The sequence below is a fragment of the Cervus elaphus genome, chromosome 11 (assembly GCF_910594005.1).
Source record: "Cervus elaphus chromosome 11, mCerEla1.1, whole genome shotgun sequence".
Classification (NCBI taxonomy): Eukaryota; Metazoa; Chordata; class Mammalia; order Artiodactyla; family Cervidae; genus Cervus; species Cervus elaphus.
Window position 1 is genome coordinate 91859308 of NC_057825.1, and position 21309 is coordinate 91880616.

The 21309-nt window shown below is 37.2% G+C and overlaps 1 protein-coding gene across 9 annotated transcripts in view; it reads left to right on the forward strand.

Moving 5' to 3' along the window:
• The window catches only part of ALMS1 (ALMS1 centrosome and basal body associated protein), a 208613-nt gene that overhangs the window by 161461 nt on the left and 25843 nt on the right, over positions 1 to 21309 (forward strand). For all 9 annotated transcript variants that reach the window (XR_006343632.1, XM_043918385.1, XM_043918386.1 and 6 more), the window contains 3 exons: positions 2987 to 3124; positions 4602 to 4748; positions 6667 to 7829. Coding sequence is in view for 8 of the 9 variants with exons in the window: in XM_043918385.1 (XP_043774320.1) it covers positions 2987 to 3124; positions 4602 to 4748; positions 6667 to 7829 (1448 nt within the window). In the remaining variant the exon portion in view is untranslated. The remainder of the gene's footprint in view (positions 1 to 2986; positions 3125 to 4601; positions 4749 to 6666; positions 7830 to 21309) is intronic.

Genomic DNA, 21309 nt, shown 5'->3' on the forward strand with positions numbered 1-21309 from the left:
GTATCTCACAGAGGACTTCTATCCAGAATATGAAATGAACTGATACAAATCAATGTGAAAAACATAGGCAATTCAATTTTTGAAAAGGACAAAAGTACTTGAATAGGTACTTTATAAAAGAGAATATCAAATAGCCAGTGAACATATGCAAAAATATTCAACTTGATTGTCAGCAGGGATTTGCAAATTAGGATCACAGTAAGATCTCTCTGCATACCCATTAGAATGGCTGAAAAGAAAAAGTCAGTACTGTGCTGGTAAGAATATAAAACAAGCAGTATTTATTCACTACTGGTGAGAATGTAAATTGGTAGAGTGACCTTGGAAAGCAATTTGCCATTATCTATTAAGTTACACAAGAGCATAATCGAGCAATTCTGATCCTAATTATATACTCCACCGAAGAGGATGTACGTGAGCACCAGGAGACACACGTGAATATTCTTTACAGCAGTTCTTATAATAGCTTCAAACTGGAAATTACCAAATGCCCATTATTTTTCCAGTAGTGTGGATGAATTGTATTAACATTGTTGAATACTAACCAGAAAATGAGACTAAGTAAAGGACAAATATGTTTTAACACTTAATGGATCTTACAAATACAACATGAGAGAAGAAAACAAGACATAAGGCTATGTGCTCTTTTTTCTATTTACAGAAAGTTCAGAAATACAAGTAGTTAGTTGCATTTAAAATGAGCTGTTAATTATCAGCCTGGGGGAGATTAGAAGAAAGAATGATGGGAGCATGTATACTTCTAACCAGGATTTTTTTTAAAACCCTGGTACATGTTCACTTTTTTAACAATTCACTGAATTCTCCGTGCAATATTTGGTATGTGTCTTCTGAGACATAACACAGAAGGTATTTTTAAGATACGTTTTTTAAAAACAACAAAAAATAAGTACTTAGAAGTGACTCTAACAAAGGACATAGAAAATGATTAAGCTTCACTGAATTACAGTAAGGAACCCTAAGTAAATTCAATGCATCACTACTCAAAATTCCAGTAGAATTTTTCGTGGGACTTGACAGGCTGATTCCAAGTTGTTTTTTTCAAAATCAAGAAGTATATTTAAAGAATAAGGTAGGGAACTTGCCATACCAGATATCAGAAGACTTACTGTGTGCATATGTGTGTATGTGTGTATAAGACATATTTAAGACCTAATATGTAGTAATAAACAAAAGTGGAGCAATGTGTTGACCAGAAACACACCCATGAATGTGGAAACTTACTATATGCCACAGATGACATATCCTGGAGAGGGGGTGAACTAGTCAATAGTGTTTTGGCCACTGATTATATGTGTAAGAAAAAATAAGATCTGATAGATCCCTGTATGGTGTGTGCTTAGTCACTCATTGGTGTCCAACCCTGCGACCCTAGGGACTGTAACCAGCCAGGCTCCTCTATCCATGGGGATTCTCCAGGCAAGAATACTGGAGTGGGTTGCCATGCCCTCCTCCAGGGGATCTTCCCAACCCAGGGGTCAAACAAACCCAGGTCTCCACATTGCAGGCAGGTTCTTTACCATCTGAGCCACCAGGGAAGCCCTACTGCAAACTAAACAAAAGCGTAGTCCAAGTGATATTAAATGTAAAAGGAAAACGGTAAGCTTTTAGAATTTAGATGACTGTGTTTTTACCATGAAATACTGGTTTATTAAATGAGACCTGCAAAGCACAGACCATGAAAGTAAAATAAATACGATATTATTAAAAAATTTTGTACACCAAAAGACATCAAAACAAAGACAAGACACAGACTGAGAGGATATTTGCAGTTCATGCAGCCTAAAGAAAGTTTACAACTGTGTTCATTGTAATGCTTTTTAATATTAAAAAAATAGAAATAACCTAAAGTTCATCAACAGATGACTTGATACACTAATTGAACAGAATTCTAGAATTCTGTGTAACCATTGAGAATGAATTAATTAGAGTCATGAGTAAATCCTCCAATCATAATTTGGAGTGTAAAAGACAAGTTACTTAAAGGTATTCAGAGTATTACACCCTATATATAAAGTTTAAAGAAAGACATGCAAAACAATCCAATACATTAAATTCAAAAACATCCTTGAAATGGGCAGATTCTAAATTGAGCTTAAGGTTGCTGCTGAAAATGGTATTATTGAGCCTTCACATAGAGTATCTTTATCACTATATCACTCTATCTGTAATGTTTTATTTTTTAAGCTCTATGATAGACACATTGGTGTCCATTATGGTATTTTTAGTAAGCGCTGTTACCTTTCTGTTGCTTTCTTTAAAAATATCTGTTCTTAGAGATAGAAAATGAATCTCTTGTCAATCCATTGTTTAAAAATATATATATATAACCATTATTAACTGCTTGGTAACTGTATCCTAGTTGTTGTATTGGTGATTTTTAATTTATTTACCAACATAATTTTGCACTTGAGTTTTCTCATACACACAAAAAAACTGACTTTAAAAGTAGATAAATCTCTAGCAAATATGACCAAGAAAAAGGGAATAGAAAGTATTAGACAAATTTAACTTCAGATTTTTAAAAATTATATGAGTACTGTATATAAAATCTAGGTGATATAAATTTTTTCTAGTATTATATGAAATGTCAGAATTTGCCCCCTAAGTGACAAAAACTTTGAATAGGCCAAAGAACTTGAAAGGTTGTTCAGATCTACTTTTCTACTTTGAAAGATACCTGATCTGGACCCCCCTTTTTTTTTCTTACTGTTGCATCAAATCAGCAAAGAGCAGATTTTATTTAAAATGATTGTACGCAGAAAAATATGGAAAGTTTTCCAAACTCCCCAAAACTGTCATATGTTATAAAGTCCTCAGAACTGCCACAGCTTTTATGTGGTTGAGCCTGTGAGATGCTTTTTTCCTCTAGTATATAAAGAGGTTTTGTTTTGGGGGGAGGATGGTGTATTACGTTCTGGTGATACCTTTTCCTTCTCCATGGGATCAAATTACATCATTATTCCAGATGCTCAAGTTCAAGTTCTCATCACTGGGGATGAGGACCTCTCAGACAAAAACCAAGAAAAGGAGATCTACGCTAAAAAGGCAGTGACCAAGACTGCTGGCTCTGAAGAAAAAGAATCCTTGCAGAAAGATAGCACAGGTAGAGGAACTGAATTATCTGCCTTTTATTTTCTTCTGGCCTTCTAAAATGAATATATAAATAAATAGAAAAGTGTTATCCAGTTGTCTTCAACCCTCCTCCATCTTGTTCATATCTGAAATAGAATATTAGCTGCAACTTTTGGTATGCACTGGCAGGTGAAATTAACATTTTTAAAGCTCTTTGAGATATTTTTGGAGAATTTTGTGTATATTGTACACAAATTAATCTGATTGCCATAAATTCACATAATGGATTTTTAAAAACACTACTGATAAAAATATTTGGTGCCATGAGATGCTAGCTCTTTAATAACATTGTCATACACAGGCTTTTGTTCTTCAGGAATTTAGCTTGTTTACTTCCTAACTACCTACTCAGTTAAAACACTTCAGTAGGACTGTACTAATTAAAAATGCCTATTCAAGTGTGTTTAAGTTAGGATTAGCTTTAGCTCTCAGAGATCAAAACAAAACAAAAAAGACATTGGCTTAAACAAGATAGACTACCAGGTAGAAAGCTCTTTCTCTCCTGTTGCTTCAACGTTTTAGCCTCCATTCTCATACTGCAGCCGTCAGACCCATATTCCAGCCAGTAGAAAGGAAAACAGGAAAAGAAAAAAGTATATTTCTTCCTTTAAATACTTGTCAAAATTTAAATGTATTATTCCCCTCCCATCCTGTTGGCCAGAGTTATTCACATGGTCACACCAACCTGTGATGCCAGGGAGGCTGGGAAATATAATCTCTATTCTCATAAGCATATGCCCAGCTAAGTCAGGTTCTATTTTAGAGGCAGAAGAAAATCAATTTCAGAAGACAGCTGGTAGTTTCTGCCACAGTTATAAATATTGAAACATATTTTGGAGTATAATTAGCCACTTCTCTTTTTTTGTGTGTATTGCTTCTTTTTCAGAACTTACATGTATTCTGGGCAAAACTTCAAAAATTTACCCCCTTTTTTGCTGTAGCTAAATCAGTGCTTCAAAAAAAGTTTTGATCATGTTAATCTCCACATCAAAAAGTTTTCATTGCCCTTAAAAATTAAAAATAAACCTCTTTAGACTAGTCTTTTAGAACAGTAAAATTGACTCCCAAACAACTTTTCAGTGCTTACAAATTCTGTAATCAAATAAATTGTATAATTGTTCTGTATCTTAGATGTTGAGTTGCTTTCCTGATTCCATTTTTTTCACATGTAGTCAGCTTTCCCCAAGATGTCTTTCTCTTTCACTCTCAGTGTTTTATCCATCTTAACTGTCTTCTCACGCTAGTGAAAGTGAAAAGTGAAAGTCGCTCAGTCGTGTCCGACTCTTTGTGACCCCATGGACTGTAGAGTCCATGGAATTCTCTAGGCCAGAATACTGGAGTGGGTAGCCTTTCCCTTCTCCAGGGGATCTTCCCAACACAGGGTAGATGCTTGAAAGGTATTTTAAAATAAGTTTTGTCAACTTAGAGTCTTCTTTTTCCTCTCTTAGGTTCCAGTACTGCTGCCGCTTCACAGCACTCAACTCAACTGCAAGACGCTAAAGCCATTAAACAGAAAGAGGAGGTCCATAGTAAGAGGAAGGTTCCTAAGGAAGCCTGGTCAGAAGAAAAGAAATCCTTACAGATAGATATTGCAGGTAATGGGATTGGGTGGTGGGATAGGGGCTATAAGAGAGAGCGTTAGAGCGTGTGTGCCCCCAAGCACCAGTGTCCACATGTTTCCACTTAATTCTGGTGAGCATTGTTGTTCAGTCACTAAGTCTTGTCTGACTTTGCAGCCCTGTGGACCACAGCACGCCAGGCACCCCTGTCCTTCACTATCTCCTGGAGTTTGCTTGAATCATGTCCATTTATTTGGTGATGCTATCTAATCATCACACCCTCTGCTGCCCCCTTCTCCTTTTGCTTTCAGTATTTCCCAGCATCAGGGTCTTTTCCAATGAGTTGACTCTGCATATCAGGTGGCCAAAGTATTGGAGTTTCAGCTTCAACATCAATGCTTCAGTGAATATTCAGGGTTGATTTTGTTTAGGGTTGACTGGGTTGATCTTCTTGCAGTTCAAGGGACTCTCAAGTTCTCCAGCATTACAGTTCGAAAGCATCAATTCTTCAGTGCTCAGCCTTCTTTATGGTCCAGGTCTCACATCCGTGCATGTATGTTAGTTGCTCAGTCATGTCTGACTCTTTGTGACTCCATGGACTGTTGCCTGCCAGATTCTTCTGTCCATAGAATTCCTCAGGCAAGACTACGGGAGTGGGTTGCCATTCCCTTCTCCAGGGTATCTTCCTGGGATCGAACCTGGGTCTCTGCATCACAAACAGATTCTTTACAATCTGAACCACCAGGGAAGCCCCACATCCATACATGACTATTGGAAAAACCATAGCTTTGACTAGAAGGACCTTTGTGGCCAAAGCAATGCCTCTGGGTTTTAATATGCTGTCTGGGATTGTCATAGCTTTTCTTCCAAGGAGCAAGTGTCTTCACTCAACTCTTTCACCCTCATCAAGAGGCTCTTTAGTTGTTCTTCACTTTTCTGCCATTAGAGTGGTATCATCTGCGTGGAGGGAGGGGTGAAGATATTTCACAAAAAAGGAATTTTCCTGGGCTGTAAAACATGTAACAAGTTAGCATTTTTGAAAATATTGTCCATTTAATTACTGATGATAAAAATGAAGTCTCAGGTTTCTTTGCTGAAAATGAGGTTAATAATACCTCTCTATCAGTTTTATAAGAGAGAAAAAAACAGAGGGAGAGCACATCTTATAATACTCCACACATAGCAGGCAGTGATAGATAACAGCTGCTATTACAATCCCAGTAACCAGAGTGCCCTCCGCAAGGTCATACAGCCAGTTTGAGGCAGAATCCAGCCCAGAGCCTGGGTCTTTTGACCCCGAGTCTCTTGAAGTATTACCATGCGGGTCTGGGCACGAGGCACACAGCATGAATCCTTTGTACAGGCAGTGAATTTTCTGAGTCTTTATATAAACCATTCTTTTTTCTTTTTATGGAAGGGAAAGTTTGCTTTCTTTTGGAGGCTAGCAGACCAGGGGGAGGGTGGGTGAGACTTATGTCCAAAGGCTGACTGCCCCACTGACAACCAGTGGGTAAGAGCTTTTAAAGAGAAGTTTCAGGGTATATACGTGGAAGGAGGGGACTACATGCAGAAACTGCAGTCAGCTCTGACAGTCGTCTTGAAATTGGTCATGCAGTGGTTTGATCAGCATCATCTTGACTGTTGTAAGTATAGTTAGTCTTCAATTCCAGTTTGTTCCCATTTCTTTGAGGCCAATTCTCAGAATTGTGGCAGCTTATTTCATGGATACAGTCTGGTCATCTGCAGAAAAGGAGGCCAAGCTGATGGCCTCGTAGTCCAGGAAAGGGTTGGGGACTGCCCACTCTTACCTAACTGCATCCCTGACCTATAGAAACCGTTATTTCCTTCAGTCTGTTTTGTATATAAAGAATTAAATGTGAATACTATTTCTAAATGGAATGCAGATATTTTGAAAGTACTTCAAAATCTTTTTTTCTTTTTTCCTCATTTTCAGAATCCAGATGTCATTCGGAATTTGAAAATACTACCCATTCTGTATTCAGATCAGCTAAGTTTTATTTTCATCATCCAGTGCACCTATCAAGTGATCAAGATTTTTGCCATGAATCCTTAGGAAGAAGTGTTTTCATGAGGCATTCTTGGAAAGATTTCTTTCAACATCATCCAGACAAACAAAGAGAATACACGTGTCTTCCTTCCCCTTGTCAAAATATGGAAAAGACAAAGACAGATTATACCAGAATAGAGAGCCTCAGTATCAATGTAAACTTGGAAAACAAGGAATTGAAGCATGCTACTAAAAGTCAGGCTAGAGATTTTCCAAAATCTGACAAACAAATTAATGATGTAAAAAAGGATCCTAAGGCCACCGCAGAGCTAACGGCCGAGCACACTGTGACGTTGAATGAGCTCTGGAACAGATATCAGGAACGACAGAAGCAACAGAAACCTCAGTTCAGTGCCAAGAAGGAGCTTTCCTTGGTGGAGCGACTTGATCGTTTGGCTAAACTTCTTCAGCACCCCATCACACATTCTCTCCAGCCCTCAGAAAGTACGCAGGATGACAGCAGGGGGGAGCAAGATGTTAAGGAATGGAGTGATAAACAGCAACAGCAGAGAAACAAGCTTCAGAAAAAGAAACGGTATAAAAGCCTGGAGAAATGCCACAAACACACAGGTGATCTTAAAAAAAGTAAGATTCTTTCTACTCATCAAGCTGGGAGGGCCAATCAGATTAAAATTGAACAGTTTAAGTTTGATAAATACATCCTGAGAAAGCAGCCAGGTTTTCATTATATAAATAACACTTCTTCAGATTCTAGACACTCAGAGGATAGTGAGCTGCTCACAGATACAGCCACCAACATCCTTTCTACCACCACTTCCCCTGTGGAATCAGATATATTGACCCAGACGGATAAGGAAGTGACTTTGCATGAGAGGAGCAGCTCAATCTCCACCATCGACACTGCCCGACTGATCCATGCTTTTGGCCATGAAAGAGTTTGTCTGTCACCCAGGCGAATTAAATTGTACAGCAGTGTCACCGACCATCAGAGGAGATACCTTGAGAAGCGGAGCAAGAAAAACAAGAAAGCGTTGAATACAGGTTATCCCCAAATTACTTCAGAGCACACCAGAAGGAAACACATCCAGGTACACGGCTACAAATTCCATCTGGCAATGTGACTGCCTTTTTCATGGACTTCTTTCGTTAAGCTTTGCACACAGGTGAAAAAAAGCCAATTGCCCTTTCCTCCCTATAATATTTCCTACCAACTGGAAAAGAGTGAGAAAGTGTAGTACAGTGCTATTGTGAGTTGTCATTCTTTTCATCAACACTCATTTACAAATTACCCTTTGGATGAAAGGCTTTGCTGCTAAATGCTTCAGAATCTGCAAAGTGTATACCCTTGGTACAGGGGAGCTTCAGGTTTAGAATGACCTTCATTCTGAACAATATTGCCTGCTTTCTCTTTGCCTGTTGATTTTGTTTATTCATTCCTCCCTATCTTTTAAGAAATTTTGAGGTTCTTTTAAGCACACGTATACATACGCACATACATATATAAGTAATATGATATGATTTTCTTAAGTAGATGAAGAATTGGAATGATAGAAAGTTAGATTGAAGCCAGGGTGGAGTGAGCTACAACGTGATGTTTAAAACAAATGAGTGAATAATTAAGAGTAATGGGAAGACAAGTTGATACCTTGTGGATATGCTTCCTAAAAGTGAGTCACAAATTTTGCTTTATGTTTTCTGCCAGTTAATATTGGTAGAATTTTGTGATCAATTACATAACTCTAATAGAAAAACAAAATTTTCAAGAGCGGTACAAATATCTCTGGTTCTAAAGACTTAAGAGAAATTTCATCATGTCCTCAAGAAGGCATTGTGGTGTAACAAAATCCTCAATGGAGTCCTTAAGATATGTTCTCAGTAACAATAGTCATATGAGGCTAATATGGCCTTAATTTAGAGAATTCCATAAAGGCAGAATTACAGGGTCAGTAGATGCAGACCATCACTTTAACCCAAGATAAAATTTATTTGGAGAAGTGCTCTCCAATAAGGATACTTGCAAAATGGTTCATTGGAATATGAACCTTTTAAAGTTTACATTTTGTCTATGTTTTACAATATATAAATACAGCAATAATACATAATTTATAAGTATCTAATAATTTCTGCTCAGAAATATTTAATCAGTAGAACCCCATGATCAAAACAATTTTGAGACCACTAGTCTAATGGGAAGAAGGCACAAAACATTCATACATTTACCATAAATTATTTCTCATAATTGAGTTTTTGGTAGGTATTTAATGACAATACTTACATGTATAAATAGTACAATAAGATTTTTTTTTAAGTAAGCAAAGAATAGGGAAAGACAGGATTGAGGCATTTTGTTCCATAGAGGAGATAGGGGGAAAGGATGCAGATAGAGCATTTTTGGGAGGGGGGGAGTGTAGTAAAATATGTAGCATAAAGTTTACAGTTTTATCATTTTGAAGTGTACAATTCCATGGTACTAAATATATTCACAGTGTTTTACAACTGTCACCACGTCTAGTTCCAGAACTTTTCATCACCCTGGGAGAAACCTCATTAAGCAGTCACTCTCTTCTCCTTCCTCCCAGTCCCTGACAACCACAGGAGTCTACTTCGTGTTTCTGTGAACTTTCCTACTCAGGTTATTTCATTTCATTGGAATCACATCATATGTGATCTTTGTGTCAGGCTTCTTTGATTTACAGGATAATCTTCTGAGATTTCTCCATGTCCTAGCATCTGTCCGTAGTTCATTGCCTTTTATGGCTGAATAATAATATTTGTTTAGACCACATTTTATTTATCTATTCATTCATTCATGGACATTTGAGTTGTTTCCACCTTTTGGCTATTGTGAATAGACCCAACATGAACATTTGTGTACAAGTTTTTAAACACCTACATATAGTTCTTGTGGGTATATACATAGGAGTTGGAAATACTACTGGGTCATATGGTACTGGGTTGTCCAAAAACTTCATTCAGGTTTTTCCATAATAGGTTATGGAAGAACTTGAACTTTCTGGCCAACCCAGTAATTTTAAGCTTATTCAGAAACCTTCAAACTGTTTTCCACAGTGGCTACCTCATTTGACATACCCACCAACAATTTCTAATGGTTCCAGCTTCTCCACATTCACCAACACTCTACCTTTTTTTTTTGCCATCCCAGTAGGTACAAAGTTTTATCTCATACTCACCATTATTTTCATTGTGGTTTGTTTTGCCTTTCCCTTTCCATAATGACTAATGATGTTAAAGTACCTTTTTAAATGTACTCGTTGATCATTTTTATATCTTCCTTAGAAAAACATCTATTCAGGTCTTTGTCCACTTTTTAATTGTTTATCCTTAATGTTTTTGAGTTGTCAGAGTTCTTTATATATTCTGGATTGTGGAATCTTACCAGATGTGTAATCTGCAAATATGTGTTTTCCACTCACTATTCTTCACTGCATAGCATTTTATGTTTAATGAAGCCCCAGTGTGCCTATCTTTTCTTCTGTTGCTTGTGCTTTTGGTGTCATCTTTAAGAAACCGTTGCCAAATCCAGAGTCATGAGGATTTGTCCATTTATTTTTTTCAAGAATTTTATACTTTTAGTTCTCTTACTTGCATCTTAGATGTATACTGAGTTAATTTATCTATATGGTGTGAGGTGGGGGTCAAACAGACTTCCCTGGTAGCACAACTGGTAAAGAATCCCCCTGCAGTGCAGGAGACCCCGATTAGACTCCTCGGTCAGACAGTTCCCCTGGAGGAGGGATAGGCTACCCACTGCAGTATTCTTGCCTGGAGAATCCCCAGTAACAGAGGAGCCTGGCGGGCTATGGTCCGTAGGGTTGCAAAGAGTCAGACATGACTGAGCAGCTACGCACAGCACAGCACAGAAGTCAAGCATCATTCCTTTCCACATCGATATCCGGTTGTCCCAGCACCAGTTGTTGAGACTGTTCTTTCCTTTTGAATGGCCCTGACACCATTGACCACAGATGTGAGGGTTTATTTCTAGGCTCTCAGTTCTGTTCCTTTGATCTACATGCATATCTATATGCCATTACTACACTGATTTGATTGCTGTAGCTTTGGTAGTAAGTTTTGGGTTTTTTTTTTAATATTTATTTGTTTGTTTTTATTTGGCTGTCTTGGGTCTTAGTTGTGGCAAGCAGGATCTCCGTTGTGTCATGCAGGGTCCTTTGTTGTAGAGCACAGGCATCAGTAGTTTTGGTGTTTAAGTTGCTTCACAGCATGTGGGATCTTTGTTCCCTGACCAGGAGTTGAACCCACATCCCCTATATTGCAAGGCTGATTCTCAACCACTGGACTACCAGTAAATTTTAAAATTGAGAAGTGTTAGCCTTACAATTTTTTTTTTTTTTTTTTTAAAGACACTTTGGGCCAGTTGGGGTCTTATGTCTCCATATGAGTTTTAGGATCAGCTTTTTCATTTCTGCTGAAAATGTCATTGGGATTTTGATATTAATTGCATTTAATAGGTAGTTTGCTTTAGGGCTTAATGCCATCCTAATGATATTATCTTCCAGTCCATGAACACAGAATGTCTTTTGATTTATTTAGATCTTTAATGTCTTCCAGCAGTGTTTTGTAGTTGTCAATGTAGAAGTGTTATAAGTTATTTTTCTTCCAGTTTGATTGAGATATAATTGACATGTCTGTTTGAGTACAGCATAATGATTTGTCTTTTATTTGTTGTTCTTCAGTTGCTAAGTCATGTCTGACTCTCTGTGATCCTGTGGACTGCAACAGGCCAGGCTCCTCTGTCCTCCAGTGTCTCCTGGAGTTTGCTCATATTCCCATCCATTGAGTCGGTGATTCTGTCTAGCCATCTCATCCTCTGCTCTCCTCTTCTCTTGCCTTCAGTCTTTCCCAACATCACGGTCTTTTCCAGTGAGTCAGCACTACACATCAAGCGGCCAAAGAATTGGAGCTTCAGCACCAGTCCTTCCAGTGAATATTCAGGTTTCCTTTGGATTGACTGATTTGATCTCCTTGCAGTCCAAGGGACTCTCAAGAGTCTTCTCCAACATCTCAGTTCAAAAGCATCAATTCTTTGGCACTCAGCCTTCTTTATAGCCCAATTCTCACATCCATACATGACTACTGGAAAAACCATAGCTTTGACTATATGGACCTTTGTAGGCAAAATGATGGCTCTGTTTTATAATACACTGTCTAGGTTTGTCATAGGTTTTCTTCCAAGGAGCAATTGTCTTTTAATTTCATGGCTGCAGTCACCATCCGCAGTGATTTTGGAGCCAAGAAATGCCACAGTTGCCACTTTTTCCCCTTCTATTGGCCATGAAGTAATGCAATCAGATGCCATGATCGTAGTTTTTTGAATGTTGAGTTTTAAGCCAGCTTTTAAACTCTCCTCTTTAACCTTCGTCAAGAGGCTCTTTAGTTCCTCTTCTGTTTCTGCCATTAGGGTGTTCTCATCTGCATATCTGAGGTGGTTGTTACTTCTGGCAATTTTGATTCCAGCTTGTGATTCATCCAGCCTGGCATTTGACATGATGTATACATCATGAAATGATTATCACAGTAAGTTTAGTGAACATCCATCATCTCATATAGATACAAAGTTAAAGAAGTAGAAAAAAATATTTTCCTTGTGATAAGAATTCTTATGCTTCCATATCTTGGCTATTGTAAATAATGCTTCAGTGAATATAGTAGTGGATTTATCTCTTCAAATTAGTGTTTTTGTTTTCCTTTAAAAATACCCATAAGTTAATTGTTGGGTCATGTGGTAGTTCTGTTTTTAATTTTGTGGGGAACCTCCATGTTTTCCGTAACAGCTGCACCAGTTTACATTCCCACCAAAAGTGCATGAGCATCCTGTTTTCTCTACATCCTTGTCAACATTGTTATTTGTTGTATTTTGCTGTCATTCTGACATGTGTTAGATGATACCCCATTATACTTTTGCTTTTTATTTTACTGATGATTAGTGATGTTGAGCATCTTTTCATGTGCTTCTTGGCCATCTGCATGTCTTTGCAAAAATGTCTATTCAGATCCTTTGCCTATTTTGGGTACTAACCCCTTCTCCAGTAAATTGCTTGCAGTTATCTTCTCCATCCAGTAGATGGCCTTTGCTTTTTCTTGATGGTTCCCTTTGCTGTGGAAAAGCTCTTTAATTTGATGTAGTCTCATTTGTTTATTTTTGGTTTTATTTCCCATGCCTGAGAAGATACATCCAAAAAAAAGTACTAAGACCAACGTCATATAGCTTACTGCCTATGTTTTCTTCAGGAAGTTTTGTCTTTTTTTGGTTGTAGTTTCAGTTCCTACATTTGTCTTTAATCCATTTTGAATTTATTTTTGTGCATGGTATAGTTCAGTGATATTAAATACATACCACCTTATGCTGCACCCTTACCAACCACTGTTCTACTTTGAGTGTCTTAGGAATCTGACGACGCTAGTCACCTCATGTAGGTGGAATACGGGATTTATCCTTAGGAATCTGACGACGCTAGTCACCTCATGTAGGTGGGATACGGGATTTATCCTTAGGAATCTGATGACGCTAGTCACCTCATGTAGGTGGGATACAGGATTTATCCTTAAGAATCTGAGGACACTAGTCACCTCATGTAGGTGGAGTACAGTATTCATCCTTAAGAATCTGATGACGCTAGTCACCTCATGTAGGTGGGATACGGGATTTATCCTTAAGCATTTGATGACACTAGTCACCTCATGTAAGTGGGATACAGTATTTATCCTTAAGTAGCAGGTTTATTTCCCTCAGCATTTCCTCAGGGACCATCAGTATTGTTCCATCTGACAGGATTGTCTTTTTAAAAAAAAAACAAGAACAATAATACTGCAATGTATGTGTATACCACATTTTGTTTATTCATCCATCAGTAGATATTTGTGTTGCTTCTACCTTTAGACTGTTGTGAATAATGATGCTGTGAACATGAGTGTACTAATATCTGTTCAAGATCCTGCTTTCAGTTTTTGTGGATGTATATCCAGAAGTGGAATGGTTCGGTTATATGGTAATTCTGTTTTTAACTATTTGAGGAACTACTATACTTGTTTTCCACAGTAGCTGCACCATTTTACATCCCCACTAACAAGACAGGATGGTTCCACTTTCTCCACATCTTTGCCAACACTTGTTATTTTCTGTTTTTTTTAATAGTGGCATCCTAATATATATGAAGTGATATCTTACAGTTTTGCTTTGCATTTCTTTCATGATTACCTGTATTGAACATCTTTTTACATGCTTCTTGACCATTCATATATCATCTTTGGAAAAATGTCTGTCCAAATACTTTGCCTGTTCTTGAATCATGTTATTTTTTGGTCATTGAGTTGTAGAAGTTCTTTATGTATTCTGAGTATTAACCTTTTATCACATACATGATTTATAAATTTTTGATTATGTTCTTTGATGCACAGAAATTTTTAATGTTGATGCAATGCCAGTTGTTGACTTTTACTTTTGCTTCCTGTGCTTTTGAAATCATTACCAAGTCCAGTGCCATGAAGCTTTCCCCTAATGTGTTCTTCCAAGAATTTTATGGTTTTAGGTCTTTAATTCGTTTTGAGGTAATTTTTGTAGAGTGTGTGGATATCCAGTTTTCCCAGAACTATTTGTTAAGAAAATTACTCTTTTCCCATTGAGTGATCTTGGTCCCTTGTCCAGAGTCAGAGATCCTTTGATCATAGATCATTGACCATATGGCACAAAGTTTTATTTCTGTCTGTCTATTCTAGTCCATTGATTTACTTGTCTTTATGCCAGTATTTCACTGTTGTATTACTGTTTTGAAATTGGGAAGTGTGGATCCTCCAACTTCGTTGTTCTTTTCCAAAATTGTCTTAGTTCTTCAGTGTTTCTTATCTTTTAAAAGAATCACTTTTAGTGATTTCTTACAGTTTTCAGTTTTTTTCATTGGTATAAGATTTCTTTGAGATTTTTTTTTTTTTGCTAATTTATTAGCTGTGTAACTAACAAATATGCTTAAGCCACTATCTCAAATGTATCACTGTCAGAAATGAAGTTAGTATCTATTGACTCCACTATTACAGGAAGAATTAAGAAGTTGGTTGTGCGTGCCTACTTCTCCCCACATACAACACACTTCCCCAAGTGTACCAGTATTTATTTTGAGATTATCATTCTGTCACCTTTGTATAGGAGTAACAACTTGTTTGGCTATAAACCTTTTAAACAGTTTTTTAGAATATGTATTTATTTATTTGGCTGTCTCAGCTCTTAGTTGCAGCACACGGATCTTCATTGTACAGTGCGGGATCTTTCATTGTGGCAGATGGACTCTAGATGTGGCATTCAGGCTTAGTTGCTATGTAGCATGTGGGATCTTAGTTCCCTCCCAGGAATCGAACCCTTGTGTTGCAAGACAGATTCTTAACCACTGGACCACTGGGGAAGTCCCAGTAATAATCTTTAATTCAGAACTCAGTTAATTTTGTTCCTCCTTTTCTGGGTGCTGATGTGTAATATATCTGTGCCAGATGCAACCATGATATTTTTTTCCCTATGTTGGATCCTGGATTGTTGTCAGGTTTTTAAAATTTGTTTTCTTACTTTCCCAGGGTATGTCTCATTGTTGGTCAAAAAATAAAATTTATGTACCTTACAATTCATTCTTTTTTTTAATTAATTATGTTTTTATCTCTGCTGGGTCTCCGTTGCTGCACGGGCTTTTCTCTAGTTGTGGCGAGCTGAGAGTTACTCTCTAGTTGGCGTGCATGGGCTTCTCTTTTTGATAGCTTCACTTGTTGTGGAGCACAGGCTCTTGGGCTCATGGGTTTCGGTAATTGCAGCACATGGGCTCAGTGTTTGTATCTCCTGGGCTCTAGAGCATGGGATTCTGTAATTGTGGGGCACAGGCTTAGTTGCTCTGAGGCCTGTGGGTTCTTCCTGGACCAGGGATGGAACCAGTGTCCCTGCATTGGCAGGCGGACTCTTCACCATTGAGCTACCAGGGAAGCCCTACAATTCATTCTTTTAAAGTACAACCATCACCACTAATTCCAGAACCTTCTTCTCATACCAGAATGAAATTCCATGCACATTAACAGTCGTTTCCTAGCCTCTCCTTAATTTTTTCAAGGTTCGTTTTGTAGCATGAGTCAGTTGTTTATTATGGCTGAACAGTATTTCATATGCATGTACAACATGTTTATTCATGAGTTGTTGGACCCGTTTGGATTGTTTCTGCTCTTTCAGCCATTATGAAAAATGCTGCAGTGAACATTAATGTACAAATTTTTGTGTCAACCTCTTTCCTCAATTTTCTTAGCTGTGTATATACCTAGGTATAGAATTGCTAAATCATGTAACTCTGTTTAAGCTTTTGAGTAACTGCCAAAGTGTTTTTGAAAGTGGCTGCACCATTTTGCTTCTGCATCTAGTGGCTGCACCTAGATCATATTCCAGTTTTTCTACATCTTCATCAACACTTGTTTTCTGTCGTTTGATAGTAACCATGTTATGGATGTGAAGAGGTATGTCACTGTGATTTTAATTTGCATTTCCCTAACAGCTACTGATATTGAGCATTTTTTCATATGCCTGATGGCCATTTGTATATCTTCTTTGGAGAAATATCTATGCAGATCCTTGGCCCATTTTAAACTTGAGTTATTTGTCATTTTATTACTGTTTCTTTGTCTATTCTGAATACAAGTCCCTTATGTTTTCTTACATTCTGTGACTTGCTTTTCAGTTTCTTGATGATATTATTTGTGGTACAAAAGTTTTAATTTTGATAAAAACATTCAATTTATCTGTTATTTCTTTTGTCCCTTATTCTTTTCGTATAATATCTAAAACTGTTATCTAACCCATGGTTATAAAATATTTACTCTTTTTTGTTTCTTCTAAAAGTTTCATAACTTTAGTTCTTACTTTTAGTTTGACGAACATTTTTTAGTTAATTTTTGTATGTGGTGTTGAGATAGTACAATTTCATTCTTTTGCCTGTAGATATCCAGTTAGTACCATTTGTTGCAAAGACTATTCTTTCCTCCATTGAATTCTCTGTGCATCCTTGGCAAAAACCAATTGATCATAAAGGAAAAAAAATTTTTTTTTAATTTTTTTAATGATAAAGTTATAAATGTAAGGGTTTATTTCTAACCACTGAACCTACGTCTCTCTCTATTCCACTACAACACTGTCTAATTAGTGTGAATCCTTCAACTTTGTTTTTTCCTTTTCAAGCTTATTTTTAGGTCATAGGAATTTTCAGATCAGCTTGTCAGTTTCTGCCCAAAAGATAAAACTAGACAACTTGAATCTTGGGGAGGGATTGCATTGAAACTGTAGAAGAATTTAAGGAATATTGTTACTCTAATGATATTAAATATTCTAATCCATGAACATGGGATGTCTTTCTGCATACTTAGGTCATCTTTAATTTCTTTCAGTGATGTTTGTAGTTTGGTACTTCTTTTGTTAAAAGTATATTGAGTATTTTATTCTTTATTCTTTTTAATAACCAACATAACTAGTTTTCTGAAGTTCAGTTTGGGACTTGTTAGTGTAGACGAACAAGTGTAACAAGCAAAGAGCTGACTCATTGGAAAAGACCCTGATGCTGGGAAAGATTGAAGGCAGGAGGAGAAGGGGATGACAGAGGATGAGATGGTTGGATGGTATCACCAACTAAATGGACAGGAGTTTGAGCAAGCTCCGGGAGTTGGTGATGGACAGGGAAGCCTGGCGTGCTGCAGTCCATGAGGTCACAATGAGTCAAACTTGACTGAGCAGCTGAACTGAACTGTACAGGAATCTACTGATTTTTCATATTTATTTTGGTCACTGAAACTTTGTTGAACTTGTTTATAAGTTTGAGTATGTTTGAGTTATGTGTGTTCATGTAGAATATTGTGTCATCTGCAAATAGATATTGTTTTCCTTTCCAATATCATGTCATTTATCTTTTTTTGTTGCCTAGTTTCCCTTGCTAGAACCTCCAGTGCTATCTTGAATAGAAGTGGTAAGAATGAGTATCCTTGTCTTACCCCTGATTTTAGGGAGAAATCTTTCTGCTCATTAAGGATGATGTTTACTCTGAGATTTTTATAAATGCTGTGTCAGATTGAGGAAATTCTCTTCTATTCCTATTTTGTTTATTGTTTGTTTGTTTTTTTCTTTTCTTACTTTTTGGCCACACTACAGAGCATGCCTGATCTTAGTTCTCCAGCTAGTCTAATCTGTACCTCCTGCAGTAACAGGGCAGAGTCTTAACCACTGGACCACCAGGGAAGTCCCTGTTGAGTGTTTTTATTATGGAAGGGTTTTGGTTTTTGCCATATGTTTTGTCTAAGTATAATGAAATGATAATATGTTTTCTTTCTTTATTAATATTGTGTATTACGTTGACTGATAATCATATATGAAACCAACCCTGCCTTCCCTAGATAAATCCCTTTTAATTTTGATGTATAATGCTTCTGTGTTGCTGGATTCAGTTTCCTAGTATTTTGTTGAAGATTTTCCTTCTATATTGATAAGGGGTACTGGTCTGTAGCTTTATTATATCTTACCCTTTTTTCTCAAGGCAGTGCTATCCTCATAGGATGAATCGGGAAGTGACCCTCCTCGTTTTTTCTTCTTTTTGGCTGTGCTGGGGCTTCGGTGCCGCGCAGGGTCTTCTCTAGTTGGGGCAAGCAGGGCTACTCTCTAGTTGCAGTACGTGGGCTTCTCATTGCAGTAGCTCCTCTTGTTGCAGGGCACAAGGCCTGGAGTGTGTGTCCTTCAGTAGTTGGGACACATGGGCTCAGGAATTTTGGTTCCCGGCCTCTAGAACACAGGCTCGATAGTTGTGACACATGGGCTTAGTAGCTCCACAACGTGTGGGATGTTCCTGGATCAGGAATCAATCCCGTGTCTCCTGCATTAGCAGGCAGATTCTTTACCCCTGAGTCACCAAGGAAACCCTCTTGTTTTGAAGTTGTTGTTTTTTAAGTTTGTGAGTACTTATTGTTAATTCTTCTATAAATGGTTTTTTTTAGAATTTACCAGTGAAATACAGGCTTGGGCTTTTCTTTGGTGGATGTTTTCTGATTACTGACTCAGTCTCTTTCCTTATTATAGTTCTGTTCAGATTTTCTGTTTTTGCTTGAGTCAGTTTGGGTAGGTTGTTTTTCTAAGAAATTGTTTGTTTCATCGAGGTTATCTAATTTGTTGACATAAAATTGTTCATAATATTCCCTTATGATCCTTTTTAATTTCTGTGTGATTGATAGTAACACCTCCTGGTTCATTCTTAATTTATAATGATTTACATTTTCCCTTTTTTTCCCCTTGGTGAGTCTAGCTAAAATTTGTCCATTTTTTAGATCTATTCAAAGAACAAACTTTTGATTTCTTTTATTTTCTCTTTTTTTTTTTTTTGATTCTTTGATTCATATATTTTCATCCTAATCTGCATAATTTCCTTCATTTTGCCTGCTTTGGATTTTATTTGCTCTTCTTTTTCTGGCTTCTTAAGGTGGAAGATGAGGTTATAGATTTGAAATCTTGCTTTTTTTAATATATGCATTTAGAGGTACAAATTTCTATAAGCTCTGCCTTCACTGCATCCCATAAGTTTGGTTACGTTTTGCTTTCATTTTCATTCATCTCAAAGTATTTTCTAATTGCCCTTGTGATTTTGTCTTTAAACATTGGCAGTTAAGAGTGTGTTGTTTAATTTCTATTATTTCTGAAATTTTCAGAGTTCCTTATTGATTTCTAATTTCATTCCATTGTGGTCAGAGAACATATTAATACTGTGTATGATTTGTAAATGTATTGTGACTATTTTGACCTAGCATATGGTCTCTTCTGGAGAACATTACATATGCCCTCAAGAAGAATGTGTATCCTGCCTCCATAGGTTGGAGTATTATGTATATGTCTCTAGATCTACTTGATTTATAGTGTTATTCAAGCCTTCAATTTCCTTATTGGCTGGTCAAATTTTTCTATCCATTTTGAAAGTGTTACATTGCAGTCTCTAGCTATTACTGTTGAATTGTCTTTGTCTCCTTGTATTTCTGTCACTTTTGCTTTATGTATTCTGGATATTAATTTTTTTCTGGTACCAAGTAACTCTGTATCCCTTGTACATTCAGATTTACTTTTAATTTCAGCAAAAACTTTTAAAAATTGTATCCTAGAATGTTTTTTCCTTTCCTCTCAACCTGTTTTCTCTCTTACAACTGAGTATTGGGGCCAGTGCCACATATATAATCCTCTTCTTGCATTCTGATTATTTTCATTCCCTTCATCTTTTTCTCTCCATTTCAGGAGACCTTTTTAAACTGTACTCTGCTCCATTGGCTAAGTTTTCTTTATTTTTTTTTAAATCAAATTTCCGTTTTATTTTGCACAAATTAATTCTGCAGTGATGTAATGACATAATTACGGTTTTCAGTTTTTTCCTTTGATGCCTGGCATTGGTTTTCCAGCATATGGCATATATTCATTAACTTTTTAATGAATTGTCTTAATTTTGTCAACAACCTGTTAATCTCCCTCTGTTTTCCCAGCTTATCTTGGATCTATTTCATTAAGTCCATGTTCTTTTAAAATTTTCTCTAAAGTGAAAGTACAAATTCTTTTTTTTAAATTTATTTATTTATTTTTTATTGCACTGGGTCTTTGTTTGCCTGGGCAGCCACACTCTGTAGTTGCAGCAAGTGGGAACTTACTCTGTGCTGTGGAACGCTGGCTTGTGGTGGCTTCTCTCATTGTGGAGCACAGTCCCTAGACGCAGGGGCTCAGTAGGTGTGAACTGTGGGCTGTAGAGCACGTGGGCTCAGTAATGGCAGCACTCTGGCTTAGGTGCTCCACGGCATGTGGAATCTTCCCAGATCAGGGATTGAACCCATGTCCCCTGCATTGGCAGGTGGATTCTTACCCACTGTACCACACGGGAAGTACCCAGTTCTTCATTGACTAAAATGGATAAACCTGGCAAAGTAAATTCTTTCCCCCCCTTTTTGTTCTTCCTTTCTTCCACTTTAATGCTATAGAATATTGTCATATTATCTTCTCTTTTTTTCTGATTACCTTTGTCTCTAAACAGTTTTGTGAAAACCATTTATTTGACCCCAGGTAATGTGGTTAAGTTCTTTCTGACTGGCTTATTATCTGTTTACAAGATACTGAGTGTCCCCTTCCTAGGACGTGAACCTGAAGGTTGATTGTATATGGCTTGTAGATTTTTTTGCCTTTCAGAGTTTGGGAAGGGCAGAAAGACAGTAATTGATTCTAGGACTCTGGACAGCTTTAGCAGGTGATATTTTTCTCTGCCATTATTTTGAAACATAAACTGATGGCCACTTTTCTAAGTGTGGAGGTGAGAAAATACCTGGTTCTATAGGACATGCCCTTGAGTTTTGCTGTTGCACTACTGTAAAGTCAGCTGGTAGCTGCTTTCATAGCATTGCTGTGTTTCGTGTGGGCAGTGATATAGCAGAGGTTTATTTTTTTTCTAGCAAATTTTAGTAAAACTAAAGACTTAATTTTAGACTTAAGAGGTTATTTCCTATCCCTTTTTCTGATTTCTT